Source organism: Lichenostomus cassidix, chromosome 20, assembly GCF_008360975.1.
Source record: "Lichenostomus cassidix isolate B80296 chromosome 20, HeHo_3.0, whole genome shotgun sequence".
NCBI lineage: Eukaryota > Metazoa > Chordata > Aves > Passeriformes > Meliphagidae > Lichenostomus > Lichenostomus cassidix.
The window spans coordinates 1,967,423-1,979,023 of NC_139500.1; the positions used below are offsets into that span (position 1 = coordinate 1,967,423).

General features: G+C 46.5%; 1 protein-coding gene across 3 annotated transcripts in view; it reads right to left on the reverse strand.

Moving 5' to 3' along the window:
* Nucleotides 1-11,196, reverse strand: part of BCAS1 (brain enriched myelin associated protein 1) — a 32,027-nt gene extending 20,831 nt beyond the window's left edge. The window contains exons 1-5 of one of the 3 annotated variants that reach the window (XM_085078946.1): nucleotides 11,051-11,196; nucleotides 10,427-10,587; nucleotides 7,508-7,581; nucleotides 7,343-7,424; nucleotides 1,758-2,254 (exon numbers count right to left, since the gene is read on the reverse strand). In XM_085078946.1, the coding sequence (XP_084935072.1) occupies nucleotides 1,758-2,254; nucleotides 7,343-7,424; nucleotides 7,508-7,576 (648 nt within the window). In that variant the 5' untranslated portion in view covers nucleotides 7,577-7,581; nucleotides 10,427-10,587; nucleotides 11,051-11,196. The remainder of the gene's footprint in view (nucleotides 1-1,757; nucleotides 2,255-7,342; nucleotides 7,425-7,507; nucleotides 7,582-10,426; nucleotides 10,588-11,050) is intronic. The other 2 variants (XM_085078944.1, XM_085078945.1) reach the window with 2 other exon arrangements.
* Nucleotides 11,197-11,601: the final 405 nt, after the last annotated feature.

The window sequence follows — 11,601 nt, forward strand, 5'->3', positions numbered from 1 at the left end:
TTCAGGCATATAATTTATCTTTTCTTTGGCTCACATAGTAAATGCTTCATGAATTCATGAATTCTGCCCTTGTTTTAATTATGCTGCGTTCTGAATGTAGTTTTGTAGACCACAAAAATAAAAGAGTGGTTCACCAAACACAGAATGTTTGTGCAGCTCTTCAGCTACAACTGTGGAGCCTCTCTCTTACTCACCAGCAATGCTGTTTGTTTTGTCTTGGCACTCAGTGCAGGGAAACTTTGCTTTGCTTTTTTGCATTTACAGATACTACAAGCCATAATCCACAAAAAGAAAAAAAAAAGAGAGAGAGAGAGAAAAAGGAGCTGTTGGCAGCAATATCTTGATTTTTAGTATGATTATTTGGTAACAGTTTGTAGTTCCTACAGTAAGAGTAATTAAATTAGGCTTGGTCATTGTGCCATCCTACAGGAGAATTGGAACTTCAGAGGGAACAGAAGGCAACTGTGCTGCCAGGCAGAGCCACGGCCTTTGTTTTAGGAATTGAGTTCAATTTGGCAACACACTGGAGTGTTTAGCTGATACATTTTCCCCAGAAAAGGTGCTTAACTCCTCTCTGTCCCCACCAGACACTCCTTTTCATGTCTGAAGATTCAAAGACAAAATTATAGCCCAGAAATTCAAGGATAAGGTTAAAATCCCGCTGCCCTGGGACACAGATCTGCCATTTACACAGAGTGATTTGAACCCCGATTTTGTGAGTTCTCCAAGATTTCATCACACTGATATAATCTGATAACCAGAGCTGACCTCAGGCAGGTGCCAAAAGCTGCTGGGATCCTGGAAATACTCCTACAGACCCAACACCAGCCAGCTGAGCAGTGCCTGGGATGGTTGCTATTAAAATTACATTAAAATATAGGATTTTCCCTTCTGTTCCTGGCACTGAAGGGTTTGAGCTCAAACACCAATTCCTGTATTCCACCTCTCCAGCAGAACTTAGATTTACACCAATTATTCCCATCCAGAGAATGGACTTTTTCATCAGTTAATTACCTGAAAATTAGCTGTGTTGAACCTTTTCTGACATCAGACTTTGCAGGAAGTGCAGAATCTAAACTCATATTAATTTTCAGCTCCTTTGACCAGTGTGCTCCTTCAGTTAACATCTAGGGTTTCTTATATCACATTCTCATCCTGTAAAACCATTTACAGGATTTGATGAAATTTTACATTTCATCATGAAATTTGATGAAATTTTACATTTCATCCAATGATGAACACCATTTTCTTGGCTAAAACATCACAGTAAGCTGGAGCACAAAAATTGCTGCTGCATAAAATTCCTTATTTTGATAAGAAGTGTGCAACAAGCAGCTGTGGTGCAGGAAGTGGGACGATTTTAAGAATGGCACAAAACACACCAAAGAACGTTTAGAAAACCATGCAGTGTCAAGGAAGCACCTAAAGCATATGGAACGATTTTAGTTTCAGTTCTCTTCACTTTCATTTGCAGCTGGCAGCTGTTCCTCCTGGCAATTGGAGCTGTCTTGCCCAAACCTTTCAGGGAATTATAAATGGAATTGAATCTGAGGTCAGTGCTGAGGCAGAGCTTCACCCCTGGGCCACAGGCTCCTCTCCCAACCTCTGTCCAGCCACCCCATGGGTCATTTGAAGGGCAGCACTGATTCATCCCCCATTCACCCCACACCCCATGGGGTTCATCCCACTCTGCCAGCATCCCGGAGATGCTCCATGAGCGAAGATGTAACGAGTGGATATCCCACGGAAGCACTTGCCTTGCCCTGCAGGACCCCGCTGGCTGCTCCGGCCGCGATGCTCCCGTTGGGAACGTCCAGCTCCTGAGGGTCACCTCGCGCTGAGCTCCTGTCCTTGCTCCTCTCTGGCCTGAAGATCCTGTCCAGCAAGGTCACTGGTTTGGCCGGGGTGGCCACATGCTGTCCCTGGGCTGTTCCCGCGAGCTCGACGTCCTGCAGCGGGGCCTGGCCCGGGCTGGTATGGGATCCTTGCTGGGGCCCAGCTGGTGTGCCCTGCTTGGGGACTGCGCTCAGCTCGGACACCTCGCTGCCATCCCCAGAGGCCTCTGGCCGGGCTGGAGCGGCCGCTGGCTCCTCACGGGCTGGCCCAGCCCAGGGGAAGGCGAGCAGGGAGCGCGGCCTGGCAGCTGGCAGAGCTGGGCTGGCAGTGATCCCGGGGCTCTGCCTGCCCGCCGGGCTCTTTGTGCACGGGGAAGAAACGGTGCCATTATCCCGGCTGGAGCCCGCCTGGGCACCCGCTGTGGGGAGAGGGAACGGGAGTTAGCCCACGGTGAACATGGAACAACGGGAATAGCCCACGGTGAACATGGGGAAAATGGGAGTTATCCTACAGTGAACATGGGGGAAAATGGGAGTTATCCCACAGTGAACATGGGGAAATGGGAGTTATCCCACAGGGAACATGGGGGAAAATGGGAGTTATCCTACAGTGAACATAGGGAAAACGGGAGTTATCCCACAGGGAACATGGGGGAAACGGGAATCATCCCACAGGGAACAATGGGAATTATCTCACAGCGAACACAGGGAAAAACGGGAGTTATCCCATGGTGAAGGCAGGGAAAACAGGAATTATCCCACAGGGAACAATGGGAATTATCTCACAGGGAAAAATGGGAATTATCCCCCAGCGAACGCAGGGAAAAACGGGAATTATCCCACATGGATAAATGGGAATTGTCCCACAGAGATAAACGGGAATATCCCACAGAGAACACAGGTAAAAACAGGAATTATCCCACAGCAAACACAAGGAAAACAAATTACCCCACAGCAAACGCAGGGAAAACAGGAATTATCCCACAGCAACCAAGCCGTGCCAGTGCACGATCAACCACAGCCAGCTCAGGATGGGATACACAGGAATACACATCCTGCAATGTGAGGAGCACACAGAAGCTCCCTCAGGACCCCTTTGCATTCCTGCCACCCCTCACTGAAATCAGGGCAAATCAGACCCTCTGCACAACCCTCCCTCAGCTTCAAATCAGATTCCAGCCCTGCTTGGCACTGCTTAGCCCAGTGGGCATCAAATTAAAATTAGAAGCATGCAAAAGAAAACTCCTCAGTAAAACCTGAGCAGGTTATACATCAATGTATTACCCTCTCCTCTGTCAGAGCTAAGGAAACAAAAAGAATGGAAACCACGAGGACTGATCCCATTTCCTGGCTCACCAAACTCCCAGCAGGGCTTTGCAGTCACAACTGATTTCATTCATTTTCCCTCACCTTGCCTGCTCTCCACACTGCAGCTCCTACCTGCACTTCTGCATTGCCTGCAGGTTATTTTAAGCCTGATTTGAATATTATAAATCATAGCAGAGCCAGGTTTCTTGTCCTTACATTTCTGACTCTCTTTCCTCACAAACAGTGGCTCAGAATTGTATTTCCCCCAAATTCCCACCAATCATTCCATGTGGACACACGTGGCCATCACACCTTAGATGCAAAAAAATCTTTCCATTTATATTTTATGATTTTATAAAACAATGGCACTTGGATAACACAGCTGAAGTGAAAATCCCTGCTCTGGGATTTACAGACAGGAAAAGGCAGCTCCTGCTTTAAAGAAGACAAAAGAAACAAGAGACAAAAGAAAAATAATCTTGCTTGGATCTGGTTTGTGGCTGGGAGGCAGAATCCCAGATGATGTGGTGTGAAACCCCAATAAAAAAGGGTCTTGTTGAGAGGTAAATCTTACAGCTCCCCCTGAGCTTCAGCTTCTCTTCCCTACTTGGACTGGAATATGGATCTAATTTCCCTGTCAATCATCACCACATTGCAAGGATGAATTTAGATCTATTTAATTATAGCTGTGAAAAACTGACAGGCTCAAACAGACTTGCTGAATTAGAACGGGAAAATTGTCAGTTTCAATGCGAAATGGAAATGATTTCAAATTATAATTGTAATAGTCTAGTCAATATTATGCCTTTCACATATTCCTTTAAGAGAAAGAAAACCCCAGACACCAAAAAGAACCTGACTGAAACACATCTTCCACCCAGCACAGACCTTCCTTTGGGAAATATCCTGTGATATTTCATGAGCACCTGGTTCAGTTTCAATGTCCTGACAGGCAAAGCAAAAGTACAAATTACCAACTACTCCAGCACCTATTTACATACTCAGCTGGGGCCACTAAGCATCAGCTCTACTTTCCTGAGCCTCCTGTAGTAATGCTTGAAAAAGAACTTCTAATTATAGTTGGAAACTTGGGAAGGAAGCAAAAAGCAAAAAACCTTCGCCAGCTAAAGGAAGGAGAAATGTTAACCATTGGAAAATAACTGTAATAAATGCTGAACTTCTGCTCTGCGCAACAGATAATAAACGAAACACAGGAAAACTGTCTTCAGCAGAAAAATAGGGATAGAAGGTCATCATTAAGAAAAGCAGCCAAATCAGAAGTAGCTCATGAAGCAGTCAAGCTCCTTTTATCTGTAATTCTCCTGGAAGGAATGGAAGCCCTGGGCAATGTCACTGCCAGGAGCTCTGCTGTGTCAGGATGCTGCTCAGAGAGGCAGAGCAGAGCCCACCTCAGTGGGACTGAGCTGCACTCAACAGGCACAGGAGACCGAGGGGGAAAAGCCTTGAAACCCCAGCATTTGGGTGAAAAGCGTGTGATATTTGTGTTTTCAGACACTCACAAGTGTCGTTTTTTCCAGATTTATTCCTCAGCCTAGAGGCAGGGTTACAAAGATAAGCAAAGCCTCCCAAATTCCAGGTCTGAGCAGGTCAGAGCTGCTGTGAAATGAAAATCAATGCACAATTTCCAGCTGGGATTCTGCATTTCAGGCTCCTCCTGCACGGGCGTTTGCCTTTCAGCTCTTTAACAAAAGGCAGTCACACTCCAGAAGATTTGTCTCTCTTTCCCCTGCCCTTCATCAGGATGTGTTAAAAAGGAAACTCTGTGGTTACACAAAGTCCCTCCTCTGAAAGAACACACTCAAGGAGATTTTTTTCCTGGAATTTGGTAGATCAGGGCAATTTTTTCAATTTTTTCCTTGACTTACGAAAAACTGTGTAGAGAAGAGTAATGGTTACTGCAATATTTCAGAATCATGGAATGGTTTGGTTGCAAGGGACCTTAAAGCTCATCTCCTTCCTCTATGTGGATCTCTGACTATTTTGAATACCAGCCAGCCACAAACAAATATTTTGCTTAGCCATGGAATTGGAGTCCCACAGCACTTTTTTCCTCCCCTGGAGTTCAGATAATCGTGGAGAAAATAGATTTTAATGGCCATGAAGAAACCATTAAGGGCTACAAGACAACATTTGGCACCAAGAGTTCCATCAGGGCAGGCCAGTAAAATGGGAACAGCAGCCCTGAATGAATGACTGCAGCAAATACTAACCCAGACTAAGACATTCCTCCTTCTTTAAAAAAAAGAAAGAGCACACTAATATCCTTTTGCCATCTCGCTCCACTATTCCATGCAAATAAAGCTCACAGCCAATTCATGCTCCAAGAATAATTTTGTTTCACTAATTGAACTAGCGTTGTTATTTACCTACAGATTTCCTGCAATTAATGGAAATAGGGGGAGAGGAGCCAGCAGCAGGAATAGCAACGATCATTCTCTAAAGGGATACCTGAAATACATCACATTTCAGGCCTTACAGGCACACAGAGCTGCTGAAATCATGATTCCTGTTAGATTCTGGCTGCTAGCAGAATGTGCTGAATGAGATTTATCCTCTGGGACAAAGGAGCTGCATCTTCACTCAGCTTTTCTCCCTTTGAAATCTTTCTAGCTCCTTTGTAATTCTTTCTAGGAGCAGGTCATTGTTTCAGTCTGCATGTAATTACCACCCAAAACCCACCAAATTGTTCCTGTTTTGTCCTCCTGCTGCATTTCTGCTCTGTGCAGTGCCAATCAGAGACAGAAAACTTGCAGTTCTGACCTTCCCTCCTTCACCTGTTGCTCACTGAGTACTTTTATTGCTGTAAGTACAGAAAGGGGAGCACAAAACTTTAAGAAAACTCAGGATGAGCTTTGAGCTGGCAAAGCAAAGAGCAGCAGGAGGGGCTCTGGAAGTGGCACTGCAGGAGGACAAGGTGGATCTCATTCCCTGGCTGGAAATCGAGAGGAGCAGGGAGGAAGGCCCAGGAAGGATTGCTGAGCCCACCCAGCTGTGGGGAGCAGTGAGCACACAGAGCAGCCCCAGCTGCTGGCCCAGATGTGGAGCAGATGTGGAGAGGTTTCCTGCGGCAGGATGGAGCTCTCTGCCGGGATCCTTTCCGGGGATTTCGGGGATGGATTGCTCTGCTGCAGGCTCTCTGATCAGCCCTGCCCTTAATGCAGAGCACATGGTGCATCAGAGCTGTCAGCCCTGCAGATGGACAGACAGCACAAACACACAGCAATGCTGCCCATTCAGCCTGGACAGACAGACAGACAGCCAGCCATGCTGCCCATTCAGCCCTCTGCCTTCACTTCCCTTTCTGCACCTCTGGCTCCCCCAAAAATGCTCACTTTAGGCCCCAAAAATGTTATTTATTCCAGTATTTAATTTTAGAAATACTACCAACTATGTTTTCCATAGTAACGACTTCTATCACTTTTATTTCTCCAAGACCTTGATTACATTGCACAAACCAGGGCATCTCAAGAGTTAAATGATGCTAACTGCTTTTCAAACAGGAATAAAGCAAAAATACAAGTAACATCAACATAAAACCGTCTAATTTTTCAACTTGCTACTTAAACTGATTTAGCAATTATGTTAATTAGGTAATCCATTTAAGTAAAACAATCCCATATGCTTCATTTTACGTACAGGGAGTAAAATGTTACTTGTGTTTTCTAGGTCTTCATGCAGGGTAAATCATCTGGCTTTTATTTACTCCCCAGCCCTGTCCAACACATGAGCTGCTCTCTTCTTGTAAAACATTTCCTTGTGTCTCCCACAAACCCCAAACCTCCCTAAGGCTCCACAATCCCCTTTAAAAACGCCAAAATTCAGGTCCTTGCAGCACCAATTCCCCCAAGGCTTGCTGGAGACACAAATTTCCCCAGAGCAGAGAGAATTTATCACAAACCTGGCAGTGACCAGCACCAAACACCTTCCCCAAATCCACTTTCAGGAGGCCAGAGGCAGAACCAAATCCCCAGAACTATTAACCAACGTCCAGAGAACTTTGGAAAGAGTTTCTTATTTTTCTCTTTGTTACATTCAAACTTCCAAACTTCTGTAGAACCACATTTCCAGGCAAGGGCTGAAACATTTATCTCCTAATTCAAAGCCATGCATTAATATTCATTGTTCCTTCAGCACAAACCTCCCTCAGGACACATCCAACTCCCTTTCCCACTCCATACCTTCACCATTCACTGCCAGGGGAGCATTCTGAGCAAACACAGCAGATCCATTTGTAATACCGTCAGGAGACTCTGGGAGAGGCTGAAATAACAAAAACCAGAGTTTTTAGGACATCAGGAGTTGAAAATGGAAGCAGCCAGGGAGGGGAGGGTGGGATTGCTCACCTGGTAACTCTTCACCGTGCAGCTATTGTCATCCTCAGCTTCCTCTGGCACACTCAGAGTATTCCCCATAGCTCCTGGGAGGTGGAGGAGGAAAAAACCCCAAATAATCCTTTCTCTGTCATTGATATGAATTCCCTGCCTCATTGTGAAAAGCCAGCCAATGGGGAAAGCTGCTAAAATCCCTGGGCAGCCCCACCTGCCCCATGCCCAGCCTGCCCCAACCAGTCTGACCCAAAGCCATTGTGCTCAGGGCTCCCAGCTGCTCCCCAAAAAACAGCACAGACCAGCCAACTTTTCTTGTTTGTGGAGGCAAACTGGCTGCAGTCACACCTGCAGCATTCCTCAGGGCTCAGGAGACAGCAGCAGAGCAAGGCTGAAATCTGTGCACAAATTACGACAGCTTGTACATTTTTGTTTGATTGTTATTCAATAAAAGGCAGAAAGAAGGAAAAGAACCAGCATATAAAAGTTATCACACATGTAAACTGAATTGTAACCTGTGTACAAGTCCACATAAATCTTCTGAGGCTTTTGTTTTGGTTTGGTTTTCTTTTCCCCTTAATTTAAAATACATTTCTGTACCCTCTGAGCCTGCTGAGTAAATTCTTTGGGGCCAAACACTCCCTTAAAAATGGTGTAAAGGCAAAGCAGGCCCAAGGCCAGAGGGAAGTTCCTATTGACTTAGGACATAAATGTGTATTTGCTGTCAAAGCCACACCAATGAGCAATGAGGAGAAAGTCTGAGCCACACCTGGAGGTTGGGAGGTGCCTGAGGAAAGGAAAAGGCTGGAGTTGTGTTCATCCTCTGGGATGTCCTGCAAAGCCACCACTGCTGCCACAGTTGTTCACTGTGTGAATCAGTGAAGCTGCAGAGCATGGAGGAAAACACCTCCTTTAATTGAATTATATGAAATTTTAATTAAACCACCTCAGTGTCAGTGAAAATAGGGAAACCAGTGGTTTTACTAAATCACATTCCCTAGGACTGGAATGGGAGAGTGAGGCCAGCTCTCAGCTACAGGTCTGCTGTGTTTGCAGTCCTTCCACAGGGATTTGAGCTCTTCAGCTGATATTTCCAGGAGGAACCAGAAGTTCTGATTTGGGCTGGAAAACAGGGAAAGCAGGGAAAACAGCCAGTGCCTCCCATGGATGCACAAAGGCCTCTTGTCCTGGCTCTGGGATTCTGTCTCCTGGCAACTTCCAGTGTTATCCTAGCGCAGGAGAAGAAAACAAGATTCAAATCCTGCTCAGTCTCGATGGTAAATCTATTATCTGCTTGGATCTGGAGGATTTCCTTTTGTTCTGCACTGCCCAGGCCTGGTTTGTGCCAGGAGACAACTCAGGCACAGGATGGGATATTTGCAGGTTTGCTTCCTTTCTCACACGTGCTGTGAAATCTGTGGGGGGAGAGGGAAGCAAATTCCTCCCTATTTTTTAAGATTTCAACAACGATTTGTAGCTGATTTTCAGCCCCTCCAGTTTCCTGCTGCTGCAGATTTCCTCCCATCAAGCGAGTTGTCTGGAGCTGATACAGAGCAGAGACCACAGGCTCTGATCTCTGGCAGATTTTGCTCCAGGGGAGCTCAGCCATTTCCCTAAAATCAACCTTGTAATTCTCCCTGAAATAAAACACACACCGTGGCCAGATGGAATTTCTAAATATTTTCACTCACAAGAACTCTTTCACAGAAAGATGCACCCTGGGATAGTGGAAGGTTTCCTTGCCCATGGCAGAGGTGGAATGGGATGGGATTTAAAGTCCCTTCCACCCCAAACCACTCCATGATAAAATATATAAAATATATAAAATATATAAAATATATAAAATATATAAAATATATAAAATATATAAAATAATATATAAAGTATATAAAATATATTTTACTGATGTGGCTTCTGCCCCATTTTAAAGAAAAATGACAGGTCACTGCCACCTATGGACAAATCTGAGCAGCAGCAGCAGCAATGATGAGCCAAACATGTAAAATGGAATCGAACTGGCAGAGGTTCAGGGTGATGTCACATGCAGGTGATGTCACAGCTCTTCCCTGGTGCCACCACAGCTCCAAACGCTGCTGCAGAGCCTCTGGCAGCTGAGTGTCTCCAGGTGTGGCTCAGAGAGAAGATTTGACAACTTTTACCAGGACAGGACAATTTTTGAGCTCTGAGAGGGGGAAAGAGATGATCCTGATGCAAGAACATTGCTTGAAATGAGAAAAAAGCCCTTTAAAGTCAGGAGGAGCTGGAATAGTTCCCATCCTTAGGTTTCATTTCCAGATAGATGTTTTGCACTGAGTCCTAATGACATTATCCTCGTGGGGGGCTCCCCCAGGCCAGCTGGAATGCAGCCCAGCTGGTTTCAAAAGGAACATGAACTACCAGCTTCTGCAGATCAGAAACAATTCCTTTCCCAAATTACGCCTCGCCGCTTCCATTGTGATGCAGAAAAGAATTCAGGAGGAAAAATGTATTTTTAATTGTTTGCAATGTTATGTGAGCTGTGCCTGAGCAGAAGTTCAAGGCTTGGGAAAATCCTCCTTTTTTTTTTTTTAATCTCTCTCGAAAATCATTGGTTTGGTCCTGGCAGAGTGGCAAAAGCTTTGAAAATAGGAGAGAAAATTGCCAGTGTACTCTGGCTAAAGGCAGCCAAGCCTCACCTTTCTGATGTATTGACCAAGCTGCAGTATTGCAATCCCCTGAGTCTATTAATGCCAAAAGTCCACAATTAATTCCTCACTAAAGCTTGCCATATGTTGCATTTAAATATCCTAGAAACCAATCAATTTTCCTGCCCCTTGGAGCCCAGCTGAGCTCGAGGACATGGCCATGCCCTGGGAGAAAAGCAGAATTTTCTCCTCTGATCGACGTGTAGTGAAGAAAGGACTTAATAACAGGAGAGAGCTGAGCAATTCTGCTTACCTGGCGTGCAGCAGAGCCTTGTCCTGCAGGAAGGGACACCTGGGACACGTGTTGGGAGGGATGAAAGCACGGCCGGGTGGCTCTGAGCCCTGACAGGGCTGGGGAGGAGCAGTGGCACAAGGGACAGAGAAGGGACAGCAGGAAGGCTTGGGATGAGTCACCTAGAGCAAACAAGAACCACCCAGAACACCTTGAGTGCAGCCAGGACACGCAGAGGGACAGTCCTGCAGCCTGGGGACAGCTCTGGACAATTCCTTAGCCATTCCAAACGGGAAAAACCAAATAGCTCAAGCATTGCCAGCCTGGGCTCAGCAATGCCACGAGGTGAACAATCCCAGCCTGGCTCTGCCAGAGAGCTGAGCTTTCCATTCTGCTCCCCTCGAGCACAAAAAGCAGTGCACGGTGAGGGGAAAGCGGAGCAGGAGCTTTAAAGCCAAAAAATAAGAAGCCAAGGATTGGAGAAGCTCCCAAGGTAGTTCAGGAGAGCACAGGCAGGGTGGCTGGAGCAGAGGAGCAAAAGCAAATGCAAAAAGTGCAAAAAGTGCAAAAAAAATGCAGGGAAAGGTGAAGCAGCAGCAGCAGAGCTGTACATAGGGAAGGATATTTAGGATATGAAGGAATTACCTGGGGAGAGTGGCTGGGACAGCCTCGGGGAGACACAGCTGGTGCAGGTGAGGTGCTGCTGTCCCTGTCCCTTCCCTGTCCCTTCTCTGTCCCTCTCTGCCCCCAGAGCCACAATCAGCCAGGCAGTGCTCACAAACACTGCCTGCACACACAGCCAGGGTGGAGCAGCCCCGTGCACCTCCCAGCCTTCTGCAGGTGTTTTCTGTTCTCCACTCTCCCCACCCAGCCTTGTCCCAGGGCACTCCTGGCTCCCTGGCTCTGGTTGTGGCAATGGTGACATTGTGCTGGACACATGCAAACCTTCCCAACACGGACTGATCCCAAAACGGCAGGAAAAACTCAAAGATTTTGACTGGCATGAGTGTTTGCTGCAGTCAGAGCTGTTCCCAATCCCTTGCAGAACAGCTGAGTGAGGGTTGGGATTTCAGAGCCACTGTCACGATTTGCTGCTCCCCCAGGTGAGTCACAGAGCCCACGCTCCCTCTGGGGGTGTCTGCAGCAGGGAAAGCTTCTTGTTCTCAGCTTTCACAGCACCTCAGTCAATAAAAGCT